Consider the following 17,347-nt stretch of genomic DNA (forward strand, 5'->3'; position numbering starts at 1 on the left):
AAGTCTTTAGCTGACACTCTAGGATTCTTCTTAACCTCGGTGAGTAGTCTGCGCTGTGCTCTTGCAGTCATCTTTGCAGGGCGGCCACTCCTAATGAGAGTAGCAACAGTGCTGAACTTTCTCGATTTAAAGACAATTTGTCTTACCGTGGACTGATGGACATCAAGGCTTTTAGAGATACTTTTGTAAACCTTTCCAGCTTTATGCAAGTCAACAATTCTTAATCTTAGGTCTTCTGAGATCTCTTTTGTTGGAGGCATGGTTCACATCAGGCAATGCTTCTTGTGAATAGCAAACTCACATTTTGTGAGTGTTTTTTATAGGGCAAGGCAGCTCTAACCAAACAACCATCTCCAATTTCGTCTCATTGATTGGACTCCAGGTTAGCTGACTACTGACTCAAATTAGCTATTGGAGAAGTCGTTAGTCTAGGGGTTCACATACTTTTTCCAACCTACACTGTGAATGTGTAAATGATGTATTCAATATAGAGAAGAGAAACACAATCATTTGTGTGTTATTAGTTTAAGGACACTGTGTTTGCTTATTGTTGTGACTTAGATGAAGATCAGATCAAATATGGTGACCAATTTATGCAGAAATTCAGGTCATTCCAAAGGGTTCACATACTTTTTCTTGACACAGTAGGCCTAAGTGTTATTTGTTACATTCTGACAATAAAATAGCATTCAGTGGAACAGAAGAAAATGCCCTTCTCAATAAACAGTGCAATTACACAGACAAAAGATTAACATTAGACGCCAACACACACAGAATGCTACCAGATATCATTAAGTAATAAAACATTATTTCATTGCACTGCAGTTTAACCGCATTTTAACGACAGTGACTCTTTGTAAGTATATCCTGTATTATTGTGTATGTTTATCTTACATGCTGGTAGCCTGGAACAAATGTTATGGAAGTGAATGTGCACTTTACAACTTTGCAACTACGAAAAACATTCCCGTAGTCTGTAGTAAAAATCCAAAGCATTTATAGCATCTGAGATTCTCTAAATTAGGGACCATCTCTGATAGCTATAAGACCACAGAGACTATCACAAATTTTTGCGTGGTAATGACGTATGACCTGAGGATAAGCTGAAATGGACTTGACCCGAGTACCATTAGGCGGAGCCCGTAGTATAATATGATTCTGCCGGACTTGGGAAGAGCTCGGCCTGCATGAAGCCCCCCGAGTCCGAGTCCATGCCCAGAGTCTCAAACGGAATAGGCCTGAGCCCAGCATGTTGGCTGGGTACAGTATGTCATGGGACCTTAACCCGCTTTGGTGCGCTCTGCTGTATCATGCAAACCCTGCTGAAAAAAATAACATTACTCCAATTGTAATACTTGTAATGGTTCTAGTGTCTTATATCCAATTGGTGTATGGCTCGTTAACACTATGTACATGTTTATATAGACTGAGTAGAATTTAGATAACTGTTCAGTAGTTCAATCAGATTTCAACCAAAACAAGATGTATTTTTCAAGATGTAAAAAATACGTAATAAGGGTTGTAAATGAAAACCCTCCAAATACGGGTAGATTTTGTCATTGGCGGGTAGGAATCTCATGTATATTTTCACAAGCCACGTTGTCGGGTGGTGACACGGAGCATTTAAGGATAATTTTAAAAATCCAAAACCCACATTTTGGATTTATTGGTTGGTCGAATTTACAAGAAAATCTACTAAAGTGGAACTTTGTCCTCGTGTTTCTTGGCCAGTTACATCGTTTTGTAAACATGCTAGGTTGTTTTTCAATGATGTTAGTTTAAGTTTGCTGCAACTGTCTGCTGTTAGGAAGACATCTCATTCAAGATTTCTTTTCCATCACAGCCAAGCCAAGCCAATTATCACGGTAACGGGCCAGTCCCTTAAAGGGCTAGCTGACATTTCTTGTCTCCCCTAATGTATGCACTTGATCGAGCATGGATTGCTACCAAAAACTTTTATTCATGAACTTTTAGTCATTGTTCTCCTAGATTTATTTGTGTGTTTCTGCATTTCTACTTAGGAGCACATCATGTACTCCTTGTAAAAAATGTCAGCATAGAGCCCTGAACTATAATAATAAATAGGCCAAATCACTCAGCATTTTGGAGCAGGATAGGCACTTTGTTGATGTTCAGTTGCGAAACTATTTATCTGTTTTTATTATTGTATCTAAATGATTTATTTTAACATACATTGGTTAAAGACACAGGTCACTAATTAAATGAATCAATATACTCCAATACTTCTTACTACGAATACATTTCTTGTTTTTGAAACATTAGAAAGCATACTTTTCTTTTTTTGTTGCTGTAATTTTTTGGGTTAGTTATAAAGAAAACAAAATTGGACTGGTAAAAAAATGTGTGGCTGGTAGATTTAAAAAAATCTACCACAGTGGCTGGTGGACCAAAAAGTTAATTTCCCACCCTGGACATCATGAAAAATACGTTTTCATCTAGTTGTGATCTGGTTATATGACGTTCCAACCAGAAAAAAAGGTCTTTGTCATGTTGTATGCACACTGGGTAGGCTCTCCAATGTATGTTCAAATCTATGAAAAGATGACAGTAATACTACCGTGCATGTATAATGGGGATAGTTACGCTGTGCATCTTCTGCATGTCAACCCAGATGTATGAGCCAGTTGGCAAACAGCCACAATGTCACACTAATCACGTTGCCAGATCTGTTTCAAAACAACAATGTCTAAACGTGACCCTGGTGTTGGAAACATAATCACCATCTCCTGCCATGATTAATCTGTCAATGGTTGACGTTTGTGTTTTATGTGTGTTGGTGTTGCTGCAGAGTGGTAACAACCAACATCAGTCGTAGTATATGATCACCTATGTTAGCAAGCTTGTTCCATTGAGCCAGGGAGTGTCAGTGGAGCCATTGAATGAAACAACCAGTAGCCTTGTATAAACAGTAGGTTTCAAAAGGGAAAGATGCACTGCGTGGTGTGTTTGGCTTCTATGTAGAGTCTCCTGGGCTATCGGAAAGGACCCTGGCTGCGTTACCGCAGGCAGGCGGCAGGCGTATAGAGTGGCGTATAGCGGCGGTGTGTCTAGGGGAGGTGGAAGAAAATAGCCCCGCTCTTCTTCTCCACTCCTCCTCTCCTCTCTCCAGGGGGTATGAGCTCACCGGTGTGTGTCATCAGACCGCATATTAATCTTGTCTTCCACTCAGTGCCAGCTCACAGCTCGGCTCGGCCCCTACAGAACACATACGCAATGTTTTTGGTTGCCTGTCCGGGCTTTTCTCTCTTCTTATGCACTCCTGTTTTTAGATGTTATTTCGGCGTGGGGTTGACTTTGTGGGATCCTAGGGGTCTAAACCCGGGGCCCAGCAGAGAAAGAGAAATAGAGAGAAACGGCAAGAGAGACACCGGGGGTGGAGACAGAGAGAGACAGAGAAGGGATGAGCGTTGTGCAGATGTTCATTAATATCTTTCTTACAGTGGAATTGAAATGTGAGAGGCTCTGTGACAGTTAGGATGTAACGCCGGGGGCCAGCGCCGTGTGTGTGTGTGTCTTTGTGTCCGTTGCCGTGGGTGATTAGCACAGGTGGAGTGCTGCCCCAGGGGAGGGCTGACCTCGGTTCCCAACGGCAACACGACTACTCCCCTCCCATTGTGTGTGTGTGTGTGTGTGTGTGTGTGTGTGTGTGTGTGTGTGTGTGTGTGTGTGTGTGTGTGTGTGTGTGTGTGTGTGTGTGTGTGTGAGGCACAGTGATGGGGTGTGGGTTTGCAGGGTAGCACTAGAATTGGGTAGCTTCTTCATTGGATGGAAAATCACCAGTACATTTCTGTCCCCTGCTGCTAGAATGATGCTATATGGGGCAATGACATAAGTCACTGACAGTAGTGAGGCAAGACAGACAGACAGACAGACAGACTGGGTTGGTTGTGTTGATTCTTCCTCTGCACATTAAAAACACACTTTCTCTTCCGCAAGAAGTACTATTATCTTACTCTTTATGTCTCTGTCTCTCTCTTTGGCCATGTCTAAACTTGACAGTTCATGCGGCTTTACTATTCTGATCCTAGATTTATGATCATGGAATTCCGAACGTGTCATGCATCAACACCTACTTTTAAATGTAGATAGTGTCAACAGTGTTTATGATTTCCCCTTTCCCGCACTGTATTCAATTGCCAGTATGCATTCTACAAACGGTGGAATAGGCTAAATATAATAATAACAACACAACAACCGATGGCGGTAGCTAACTACTGTAGCTAACTAGCCAGCTAACTTCTGTAGCTAGCCAGCAAGCTAGCAAGCGACATTAAAGGGATTGCAAACGGGTTAGCATAACTCTAGCCCCCCCCAAAAAAAAATTCCTTCGAAATACTAGCTAGCTGGCTAACATTTATGAGGCCAGCAAACACGTTCCTCACACGCTAGGAACGTATTTCCTCCAATGTTATAATGAAAAGGTGCCTCTCGGACCCAAAACGCACATTTTCTGGAGACTTGTGGGAGGAGTACTGATGGCGTCTGCCACTGTATGCGCTTTCGGTAGCCTGGTTGCTTTCAAAAATCGGCGCCCAATGCGTCCCCGACCACATCCTGAAGTGATCAGCCAGATCTGAACACAATCAGACCGCAAAGTGACTTTTGTGCTTCTCGGCCCATCTTCGTATTCTGATAGCAGAAGCCGCATGTAAGTGTCGAGTGTAAGACACAACCTTTCTTTCTCATTCTGTCTGTCGTGGAGAGATGAAGCAGAGCTAAGGATTCATAATGTGTCTAAGCATACAAGGCAACTTGCCCTCTCTTCCCAATCCCCCCTCTCTTTTTCTCTCTCTCTTTCTGCCTTCTATTCTATTCTGAGATTCATGTCGGACACATGTTAGGCTGGGAAGAGCCCCAGAACACACACATCTGTTAAGTATAAACATTTTTCTCCCATCTCTCTCTCTCTCTCCCTCTCAAATCTCTTTCTTTTACTCTATTCTCCTTCTGTTTCTCTGACTCTGTTTCGCTCTCCCTTTCCCTCCTCACATGTATAAATAGTACTAGAGTTCGAAGTGTTCAGCTTGGTCAGGCCTGACTTGTGGAAACTGGGCTGAGAGCAGAATAAGCCTGTCTTTTCCCATTCAGACACAGCTTTGGCCACTGTGTGTGTGTGTGTGTGTGTGTGTGTGTGTGTGTGTGTGTGTGTGTGTGTGTGTGTGTGTGTGTGTGTGTGTGTGTGTGTGTGTGTGTGTGTGTGTGTGTGTGTGTGTGTGTGTGTGGGGGAGGGGGGGGGGCATATTTCTTAAAATATGAAATTGGGATCCTTAACTTTAGGAAAAATACCAAACCGATCACAAAACATTATTTTCCGCGTTTTGGCCTAACTGGTTGACAGGCTATAAAGGTCTGTGGAAAGTTGTGTGATTGAAATAAAACAAGAGAGGAAGAGGGGAACTTTAGGTGAATTTGCATCCAAGACAGATTACCAAGATGCGCACCATTTTTTTCTTTCTGCCTGCGCTCTCCTCTCTCTCTCCCTCGGACTGGCTCGCCTGGGCGCGCATTCATTACACCGGTTACGATGCAAAACGTTTGTTAAACGGAAGCAAATGGAATGAAACGGGGAGGGACCTACCTGAATTTGTCCAATAGAAACGATCCGTTTCGCAACTGTTTGGGACTAATGATTACACCCCTGCTCTTTCTCTTCGCTAACGATGTTAGTGGGTTCAGTCTTCGGTCTGTTGCGTGTAGAATATCCTAGCCTATTCACTGATGGTAGGTCCTGCTTTTCTAAAGTTCCCGAGGCATTGCAAGCCAAGAAATTGCGAGATGCTGCATTCCATTGCGAGATACAGGCCTAGAAAACAGTTCTGACTGTCTGCCCGGTGGCCGACCTGCCTGTACTGTGCCCCTTCCCTCTCCGTCCCTCGCTAGCTCGCTATGAAAGATGTGTTTCCAAAAATACTGAATCTTAGGAGTCGATTCCTGGCAGAATCGAATCTTAGCCCTCGCTTCGGTGACGGTAGTCAACGTGCAAAGAGTCGAGGAATCAATTACTTTTGGAATCAACTCTCGACCACTACGTCATCGTCGTTAACTGTTGGTAAAAGGAAGGAAGGCAAGCGAAGGAAGGCAAGCGACAGCAGCAAAGTCCTGTATGGAAATACTTTGCGAGGTGTAATTGAGGTTCAGTAATAGTAGTACAGGTGCAATGCTTAACCATCTGAAAGGGAACATTTTATGCATCTTTCTTATAGTTTTAATGGAAAAAAAGAGCTGTTTAAACCTTTTTTTTAATTGTCCATTTGTCACATCCCGTGTTTGTGTGTGTAAGAGTGTGTGTCTGGTTTAGTGAGGCTTTACACGCTCTGTGTGCTCTTTCTCTTCCTGACCCTCTCTCATTCTCCAGGACCCTCTCTCTCTTTCTCTCTTTCTCTTCCTCAACATGTCCCTGACATAATTTATATACTCTGAGGGTGTAACTCTCTCTCTCTCTCTGTCTCTCTTGCTCTCTCTTTCTCTCTCTGCTGCCCCCCCCCCCTCTCTCAGGGTCCACCCCTACCCCCCTGCTGTGCTCTTATTGGCTAAATCAGGTCTCCATTCAGAGATTAGCTAGCTGTCTGATTTTAGGATCAGGGCTTGTTTCGCAGCGCCAGTCTGACAGAGGAGGAAAGAGAGATAGAACAGAGAGAGAGAGGAGAGGGACTGACGGACAGACACACAGAGAAAGGGAAAGGAACAGACAGCTGACAGGACTAATGCAGCTCACACAGACCCCACCAGAGGAAGACAGTAAGACCCAGCACCAGCTTTCTTTCCTTTTTTTTCTCCTTTCTTTCTTTCTTTCTTTTTTTCTTTCTTTCTTTTTTTCTCTCAGTCCTCCTCCCCTTTCTTTCTTTTCTTGTCAGTTGGCCCGTGTCCCTTTTGTGCGTTTGTGCTTCCGTCTGTGGGTGTGGGTCCGTGTGTGTGTGTGTGAAGCAAAGTGCCGACTGCGACTGGACAGGACTGGAATGAGGGCTTATGTATGTGTGACAGGATTGAGGGGCCCGGGGGTAGGCTGGTTGGCTGGCAGGCTGGCCGTGTGTACTGAGTCTGCAGGACTACATGTGTTGAACAGCTTAAAAGACAGACTGATGTATACACTGTGTGTGTGTGTGTGTTCATTCCTGAGGGTCTTTGTCCCTCTGTGGGAGGTGTGTGTGTGTGTGTGTGTGTGTGTGTGTGTGTGTGTGTGTGTGTGTGTGTGTGTGTGTGTGTGTGTGTGTGTGTGTGTGTGTGTGTGTGTGTGTGTGTGTGTGTGTGTGTGTGTGTGTCTGCTCCGCTTACACCCTCCCCAAAAAATAAATAATGAAGTTTGTATTGGATTGTACTTTGTTCTGCTACTTTTATTCAATTTTCTATTCTGTAACTTTGCACTTTTGCACACTGGTTCAGATGTTTGTTTATTTTACTTTTTTACTTGTCAATTATGATTTGACTTATTTATGGTTTTACTTAAAGTCCTCAGACGGTCATCTACATCTCACTGAGGTGTGTGTGTGTGTGTGTGTGTGTGTGTGTGTGTGTGTGTGTGTGTGTGTGTGTGTGTGTGTGTGTGTGTGTGTGTGTGTGTGTGTGTGTGTGTGTGTGTGTGTGTGTGTGGTGCGTGTGTGAAGGGTTGCTGTGGGGCGGCAGTGTTCATACCACTCTGCTGGCGCCCTACACACTCAGGTTATTAACATGCTCCTTCTTCTGCACCAAACAGCTGCCACACACACACACACACACACACACACACACACACACACATACACACACACACTTGTGCCTGAGGCTGACCCTGTGTCCTATGCAAGCTGCATAATGTGCTCTTTGGAACTGGCTCTGATCGAGCTGTTGTGTGTGTCATAGAGGGGGGCTCGACTGAGGGTGAAGGGTGCAGGACAGATCTTTCAGCCAGTCGGATGTTAAATGAATCTGTTAATGATAAAGTGGGGATGAATACACACACACACACACAGACACACACACACACACACAGGTCCAGGAAGGGGAGGGGGCTGGAGGTTGCTAGCTAGCCAGGGCTTTCATTTTCACTTGGCCCCAATTCTGCTCTCTTCCTCCTGTGGCTTCCTGGCTCTTTTCCCTGTGTGCTGTGAGAGAGAGAGAGAGAGAGAGAGAGAGAGAGAGAGAGAGAGAGAGAGAGAGAGAGAGAAAGCAGTGTGTGTGCACCTGCAAGGAGAGGGTGGAGGGAGGAGAGGAGGACAGGAGAGGAAAGAAAGGAGGAGGAGGGGAGGAGAGTTAGGCAGGCAGGTCCGCCCCTGGCTCTCTCTCACTGGTGGAGATGGCTCACCCCACAGGGAAGAGGAGAGGAGCTCTGTCTCCTGGGCTGCCTGGCTGGCTCACCGTGTGCGTGTGTGTGTGTGTGTGGCGCATGGCTGGGTAGGTTACTTTCCAAATGTAATCTGTTACAGTTACTAGTTACCTGTCCACAATTGTAATCAGTAACATTTATTTGGGATTTCCCAAACTCAGTAATGTAATCGGATTACTTTCAGTTACTTTTAGATTAGTGCAGGTTAGTGTTTTTCGTCATGAATCTTGTTCTGGAGGCAGCTGTGCAGAGTGGTAACTAGCTAGCACAGCCACAAAGTCATAAAATCTGATTTTAAACTTAACCCTAACCTTAACCACACTGCTAACCCTAATGCCTTACCGTATTCTTAAATTAAGACCAAAAAGCTCATTTTTGTTTTCATACATTTTTACAATATAGCTAATTTTGACTTGAGCTGGCCCATCTGGCGTAAATCACTCAGTTCTGCCTCAAGGACAAGACTCATCATCCCAATAAACGTCAATCTGCTTAAGAGGCATTAGAAGAAGACAAAAATGAATATTACCAATTGAATGACATCTATTGCAGGATGAATCAATGTTAGAGTTTAGATAACTGGCCATAAATGGATGTTGCATTTGCTTTATGGGTTGGTTATGTAGGCTTCTTCTAATCCATTGCTTTCTACTACATATAATAATACGATTAGGCTACCTCTTCACATTTAAAAAAAACTGTGATTTCCAGTCATTCCAATTGCTAAATGTTTTTTACCTGCCCGTAACCAACAAACGAAGGACTAATTACCCTACTCTGTTGTTTATGATTTTGTTGTCATGGAGGACCGATTGGGCTCACTGCTTTGAGTTGGGGAAAAAACGCTTTGAGCACTACCAAAAAGGGATTTTTGCATGTGAAAAATGTATGCCGTATGCTGCGTTTGCTATAGGCCTCCTATTTCTGTTGTTGACGCTGATACCTCAATCATTTGCAGCTGTTTAAGACTATCAAAAGTGCGCAAGTTTGGACATTTTTTTGTCATTGCACAAATTCGATTGAGCAATAAAAGCCCCACTCGTGTTCTTCTTCAAATTAAACTTGTTGACTGTATGGAGGAAGGGAGGAACTCTCTCAAACCTTTACGCCATAGGCTGGGATCCGCACTATGCAGTTGTTGCAAGAGCGCATTTTATAAGCTTACTGGCTGTCTACTGGTGGCATATTCATTACATTTTGCAACAGAATGGACGTTTCTTAAACTGAAGCAAACTGAACGAAACGAGGTGGGACCTACCTGAATTTGTCCAATAGAAACTTTCGATTTGCTCTGTTTTGGTTCTTAAACGGTAAACGTTTTCCCTAATGAATACACCCTGGTCACGAAAACAATGATTGATAGGCAGTGTAAGCTTCTTTAAAATACACATATACATTTGTGAACAGCCATCCACAACAACCACAACCCGTAAGGCGCAAATAGCTAAACGAGAGAGCAGCAGTGTGATTCACATCAAAGTGATTTCTGTATCGCCCATAGGCTACACCGCTGCTGTTGTGCAGCAGGTAGCCTCGTGGTTAACTTCTTGACGCTACGGATCCCGTTACCGGGATCATTTTCCTAAACAACCACTGAATTACAGAGCGCCAAATTCAAAAATAATCAAAAAAAATATTTATAAATATGGAATCACAAGTGAAATATACCAAAACACAGCTTAGCTTGTTGTTAATCCACCTATCGTGTCAGATTTTGAAAATATGCTTTACAGCGAAAGCAATCCAAGCGTTTGTGAGTGTATCAGTCAATGCTAGAACAGTTAGCCTTAAATTAGCTTGGTCACAAAAGTCAGAAAAGCAATAAAATTAATCGCTTACCTTTGATAATCTTCGGATGTTTGTACTCACGAGACTCCCAGTTACACAATAAATGTAATTTTTGCCATTTGGGTTGCGCGTTATGTTCAGAAAACCACAGCCTCGTTCCGTTCCTGAAAGGCAGACAAATTCCAAAAAGTATCCGTAATGTTCGTAGAAACATGTCAAACGTTTTTTATAATCAATCCTCTGGTTGTTTTTAACATACATTATCGATAATATTTCAACCGGACGGTAACCTATTCAATAAAAGAGAGAAAGAAAATGTCGAGCTACCCCTCTCGCGCGCAGGAACTAATCAAAGGACACCTGACTGGTTTTGAAAAATCTCGCTCATTTTTCAAAATAAAAGCCTGAAACTATGTCTAAAGCCTGGTCACAGCCTGAGGAAGCCATTGGAAAAGGAATCTGGTTGATACGCCTTTAAATGGAAGAGGAGCAGGCAACAGAACTAAAATAAATAGAAATAATACAACAGAAATAAATAAAAAAAGCACTTCCGGGTTGGATTTCCTCAGGTTTTCGCCTGCAGAATTAGTTTTGTTATACTCACAGACAATATTTTGACAGTTTTGGAAACTTTGGAGTGTTTTCTATCCTAATCTGTAAATTATATGCATATTCTACGATCTGGGCTTGAGAAATAGTCCGTTTACGTTGGGAACGTTATTTTAAAAAAATAAAATAAAATAATAATCTGGCCCCTAGCGTCAAGAAGTTAAGGGTATTGGGCTCGTAACTGGAACGTTGCTGGTTCAAATCCCCGAGCTGACTAGCTGAAAATTCTGTCTATGTGCCCTTGAACAAGGCTTATTTCTGTAAGTTTCTCTGGATAAGAGCCTCTGCAAAGTAGAAAAAAAGTGTTGTCCGTAGAAAAGCTGTAAAAACAAAGTACATTTTTTGTCCTCCAAACATTTAAACAAAAAAACAAACTAAAAAAGAGCCTCTGCTAAATGACTAAAATGAAAATGTAAAATGTCCTTACCTCCAAGCGTTTATTCAAGTTGAATCTTTTTTGGATGCCGACAACAGTCGCACCATTGGAAGACATAGCTTGGACTATAGCCTACAAAAGCCTATTCCTGCTCTTTTCCCGCAATCCATCAAATGCATTTGGTGTGTCATCATAGTGGTCTTTGATTTGTGGTCAGACTCCCTCAGGCGGAACAAACAAAAAATGAAGCCTTTTTTATGCTGATTTGAATGTCAAATAATTTTTGGCGCAAACATCCTTTCTGCATTTTTAAGTAATCCTTAATTTTTTTTTTTAAAGCATCTGTAATCTGATTACAATCATTTTACTGCTAACGTAATTACATGTAATCCATTACTCCCCAACCCTGCGTGTGTGCGCATGTATGTGTATGTATGTGTGTGTGTGTGCGTGCCCCCGTGGACCAACTGCCAACCCAACTGAAGGAACTGGTTTTCATTAGTGTCCCAGACACAGTTTTATATTCCCCCAGCTCTGTACTGCTGGAGAGAAGTAAATATTGTACTCAGTCTGCTCCAACTGTAACCTCTTTTACTAAGAACTTTTTCCTATGCTGTATGTCTGTCACATCTTCTAATTCCCTTTATTGACACCCCTCATGCATAGTTAATTCAGTAGTGATACCCTCAGTACATGTGGCTCTCTGTAACTGTTACTGTAGAGCATGGGGGACAGACAGTGAGTGATGTGACTATCATGGGGGACATTGAGAAATGGTTATGTCAATAAATGTGTCCGGGATGACTCTGGGGGATTGGGTGTCTGTCTCTGACTGGCCTGGTTGCCTGGTTGGATTACCCCCTAGTAGTGTAGTTATGAGATTACTCTGACTGCCTGTCATGATGTCACCTCGTGTCTTCTCTCCCTGGTGTGTGTGGGTTCCCAGAGCAGCCCTCAATGCTCTAGAGAGGGACAGAACATTCTAGAGGCCCGCCAGAGAGCCAGTGGAGGCCCCTGAATGAAAGATGAAACACACGCGTGTGCTCGCGCACACACACACACACACACACACACACACACACACACACACACACACACACACACACACACACTGCTCTTTGTTGTGTGTGCTCTCTGAAAGGGCACTCTAAAGTCAGTGACTATCTTGACTAAAGCGTGTATACACATATACTCGCGTGTGTCTGTGTCTATGTCTATGTGTGTGGTTGTGGGTGCTGAGTAGGGTGTCTGGGTCAGGGGCAGGTTAGTTATGCTTGGCTTGGGGTTTTCATATGAACACTGTAGCCGCTGTTGGGCTAGAGGAGGCAAAGGGAGGGGGGGGTGAGGGTTATTTTCCCCGAAAGCTAGCAAAGTTATTACACTTTTTTCTCTGCTGCACCTGGCATGTGGCATGTCTCGCCCCTACATTCTACTACCTATCTCACCCCTCCCTGACCCTCAAGGTCCCTCTACTAGCAGCCTCGACCTGTCTGTCATATGTATGTATGTATGTATGTATGTATGTATGTATGTATGTATGTATGTATGTATGTATGTATGTATGTATGTATGTATACCTCTCTCTACTGTTAGCTGGGGTGAGTGGGATCTAGCCAGCCCAGCCCAGCTCTGCTTCCTGCAACTTATCCAATTAGTATTCCTACAGAATCTCTTGATTCCAAATGCTGTGGAGGGAGGTCTCTTCTTGGTCAATTATTAACACAATGCTGAATGGGAGGGAGGAGAAGCATGGCCAGTATGGCCGATTGTGACATAATCTAAGCCTGAGGGATGGGGGGGGGGGATGAAGGAATGAACTCAGGCAAAAAGTAGAGGTGAAGAAAGGAGGAATGACAGGAAAGGAAGACTGTTTCCGACAAGCTTCAGGTCCACTGTCATGTCAGTACGCCTCATACACGTCGAAGCATACTTTTATTGTTGTTTCGCCATTAACCCTCTGTCTTTCTCTTATTCCCTTCTTTGTTTTTTCTCTCTCTGCAGCTCTTCCTCCCAAGCCGGCCAAGCCCATGACTCCAGTGAGCAGCAGCAATGGTGTGAAGGAGGGGGCTGGGGGTTCGCTACAGGAAGCAGAGTGGTACTGGGGAGACATATCAAGGTAGCACTCCGCACACCAGGCACATGCACAAATAGGGCTCAACCAGTGCCCGAGCAGCTGCCCTTTTGCCCTCCTATGAAAGTGCCCTGACAGCTCAGGGTATCAGCGTTTTTCACAAGCACACTGAGTAGCCCGCTAAATCGAAAAAGTAGCTAGCCAGGCTCCCCTGGGCTGGGGGGGGGGGTCTGGTTAATACATTTTTTGCCGAACAAGCTCTATTTTGGTGGCCTCTGGTATATTCCAATGCTACGTTGTATTTTGAAAGAGCAACTATCAGGAAATAACCCGTATCAATTGTTTCACACTTTAACAGTGTGGTGTTAGTTTCATCAGCTGTTGTACAATATGATATAAAACACAGGCAAAACAAAACTGGACTGCACTGGGCATTTATAGAATCCTGTAAGAGTCTGCTGACTTCCAACAGGCTTCGAAATTCCTTTTAAGAGGCACAGAAAGCAGCAGTTGACTACTCCATTGTCAACACTTTGATTAAATCAGTAGACCTATATCAATTTGAAAATACCATATAAGTATCATTCGTTTTTAAAACCATTCAAAGGGTTTTATTTTATTCTATTTTAGACCAGAGTGAGTCTCTCTCTCCACTAGCCTACCTTTTTGTTCCTGCAGTGAGGAGGATTCACCATCTTCATCACACGTTTTCATAATTTATCTGCAGTTAAATCGGCAAAAAGCCTACCCGTATGCAAATTAGGGAGCCAAATGAACAGGTCTCTCGCTTGCGTTTCATCTTGCAATTCGGTAGGCTACTGACGAGTCACTCACTTTAACGCCACTTTCTGGCTAGTCCTGATAGATTTCATATCAAAAATGCAAACGGTTCGGCCATTTGGCCAAAAATCTACTGGCCCGAATTGAATTTCTTCTGGCCCGGAAATGGTGTAGTTCTTAAATTATTTGGGGTCATGCAGGGTTGGCATGCCAAGCCAGGTTGGCATGCTTTTTCTCTATATTCGGCTATATTTGGTTACTTTGATATGTATTAAAAAGCTGTGTAATATAATTTAGCAATGCAAGTCATTACTCTATTCTTTAGAACTGCATTGTATTAATTGCATTCATTTTTGTTTCTAAAGTATGTCATTTTGAAAAGATTTGAAAAATCGGACGCTGCCCCTTTAAGACAAAAAAGAGACATCGCCATGGCTACGGTAGGCTAGCCAAGACGAATGCTAAGTGTCTTTTCGTCGCTTTCTTCATGCAGACCATCAACAGGAGCAAGTATATTGCTAGTATGTTCTCTATTGAACGTTTGATAAATAAATAATAAATAAGCTCAGCGAGTAGATTGACGGGCGCTTCTTTTTGCTCTGGACAGCTCGCGTTTGCTGTGTGAAGGCACCATCTCATGTACTGCTCCTGTGCTCGAGAAGTTGTGACTCGCGGGAGCGTGGTGGTGCTAGAATGAATGGCCAATCATATTGCTCAAATACAAAATAGTATGACATTTATGCGTGTGGTCTTCAATGGTAAACTGTGACAGAGCAGGTAAATGAACTGAAATGCACTGAAAAGTTACTGGCCCTGACTGATGGAATCCACTGGCCCCATGTGTTTTTACTGTCCCTGGGCCAGCGGGCCATCGTTAATGTCAGACCTTGCATGCAAAATAAAATAAATGAATGTGCCAGAAAACAATAGGCTAAGTGGATTTCTACACGTCGTTACCACATTATATGAGACGTGCAAATTAACTCACATATGGGAGGTGCAAATTCATGTTCTCTCTCTGTGTAAAGAAATTTGACTGCAACCACAGCGCACACAACACACACACCCAGGTACAAAGAGGTGGGCAGACAGCAGTGTTTTACCTGTTATCTCTCACTTTGTGAATGACAGGCACCTGTCCTCCTATCAATAGATTGCTAGAAGATGGATATCCGTCATCCTATTGGGCAAGGGCTCTGCAGACTTTTTTGAACTAGCGAATTGGAAAGTAGTGTAGTTAATTTAAGTGGACAAAGTCGCCGGCTGAAAATGAATCTGTAATCGGCTGTATTGTCAACAGCTGACGCAAGTGGAAAACACTGGGGGATTTTATATTATGATTTACTTTTCAATGTTTTAATTTGAACTGTAACGAAGTGCACATCAAACTAGCTAATTTCATGAACTTGTATCTCTGAAAATTCTCCAGCCCCATGCGCACACTTCTGCATGCAGCGGCCACTGGGTACAGATGCCGTGCAGATTTCTACACATCATTACCACGTTATATGAGACGTGCACGGGAGGTGCAAATGCCCAGCACCACTCCCATTCCCCAGGCGCTCTCATTTGTTGACTTCTGTAACTGTAAAAGCCTTGGTTTCATGCATGTTTTTTTTATTCACTGCTTTAGAAAACTCCGCCAACCCTAATGTCCTAGCCGTGTCTGAATCCTGGCTTAGTAAGGCCAACACAAATACTGAAATTTCCATCCCAAACTACAACATTTTCCGACAAGATAGAACTGCAAAAGGGGGCGGAGTTGCAATCTACTGCAGGCTAGCCTGCAGAGTTCTGTCATACTATCCAGGTCTGTGCCCAAACAATTTTCAGTTTCAACTTTTAAATATCCACCTTTCCAGAAACAAGTCTCTCACCGTTGCCGCTTGTTATAGACCCCCCTAAGTCCCCAGCTGTGCCCTGGACACCATATGTGAATTGATTGCCCCCCATCTATCTTCAGAGTTCGTACTGTTAGGTGACCTAACTGGGATATGCAATATGCCGTCCTACAATCTAAGATAGATTCCCTCAATCTCACACAAATTATCAAGGAACATAGCAGGTACAACCCTAAATCTGTAAACATGGGCACCCTCTTAGATATCATCCTGACCAATTTGCCCTCTAAATACACCTCTGCTGTCTTCAACCAGGATCTCAGCGATCACTGCCTCATTGCCTGCGTCCGTAATGGGTCCGCGGTCAAACGACCACCTCTCATCACTGTCAAAATCTCCCTAAAACACTTCAGCGAGCATTCTTTCTAATCGACCTGGCCCGGGTATCCTGGATGGATATTGACCTCATCCCGTCAGTAGAGGATGCCTGGTTGCTCTTTAAAAGTGCTTTCCTCACCATCTTAAATAAGCATGCCCCATTCAAAAAATGTAGAACTAAGAACAGATATAGCCCTTGGTTCACCCCAGACTTGACTGCCCTTGACCAGCACAAAAACATCCTGTGGCATTCTGCATTAGCATCGAATGGCCCCCGCATTATGCAACTCTTCAGGGAAGTCAGGAACCAATATGCACAGTCAATTAGGAAAGCTAAAGCTAGCTTTTTCAAACAGAAATGTGCATCCTGTAGCACTAATTCCAAAAAGTTTTGGACACTGTGAAGTCCATAAAGAATAAGAGCACCTCCTCCCAGCTGCCCACTGCACTGAGGATAGGAAACACTGTCACCACCGATAAATCTACTATAATCAATCATTTCAATAAGCATTTTTCAACGGCTGGCCATGCTCTCCACCTGGCTACCCCTACCCCGGCCAACAGCTCTGCACCCCCTGCAGCAACTTGCCCCCCCCCCCACCCCACCGCTTCTCTTTCACCCAAATCCAGACAGTTGATGTTCTGAAAGAGCTGCAAAATCTGGATCCCTACAAATCAGCTGGGCTAGACAATTTGGACTCTCTCTTTGTTGCAACCGCTATTACTAGCCTGTTCAACCTCTCTTTCGTATCATCTGAGATCCCTAAAGATTGGAAAGCTGCCGCGGTCATCCCCCTCTTCAAAGGGGGAGACACTCTAGACCCAAACTGTTATAGAACTATATCCATCCTGCCTTGCCTTTCTAAAATCTTAAAAAGCCAAGTTAACAAACAAATCACAGACCATTTCGAATCCCACCGCACCTTCTCCAGTATGCAATCTGGTTTCCGAGCTGGTCATGGGTGCACCTCAGCCATGCTCAAGGTCCTAAACGATATCATAACCGCCATCGATAAAAGAGAGTACTGTGCAGCCGTCTTCATCGACCTGGCCAAGGCTTTCGACTCTGTCAATCACCGCATTCTTATTGGTGGTTTCTCAAATGACTGCCTCGCCTGGTTCGCCAACTACTTCTCAGATAGAGTTCAGTGTGTCAAATCGGAGGGCCTGTTGTCCGGACCTCT

The 17,347-nt window shown here is 43.7% G+C and overlaps 1 protein-coding gene across 3 annotated transcripts in view; it reads left to right on the top strand.

Moving 5' to 3' along the window:
• Positions 1-17,347, top strand: part of LOC139578744 (phosphatidylinositol 3-kinase regulatory subunit gamma) — a 306,191-nt gene that overhangs the window by 268,860 nt on the left and 19,984 nt on the right. For 2 of the 3 annotated variants that reach the window (XM_071406720.1, XM_071406721.1), the window contains one exon: positions 13,095-13,209. In XM_071406720.1, the coding sequence (XP_071262821.1) occupies positions 13,095-13,209 (115 nt within the window). Of the gene's footprint in view, positions 1-6,624; positions 6,760-13,094; positions 13,210-17,347 lie in introns of those variants that run through there. The other variant, XM_071406722.1, reaches the window with a different exon arrangement.

Source organism: Salvelinus alpinus, chromosome 6, assembly GCF_045679555.1.
Source record: "Salvelinus alpinus chromosome 6, SLU_Salpinus.1, whole genome shotgun sequence".
Lineage (NCBI taxonomy): Eukaryota > Metazoa > Chordata > Actinopteri > Salmoniformes > Salmonidae > Salvelinus > Salvelinus alpinus.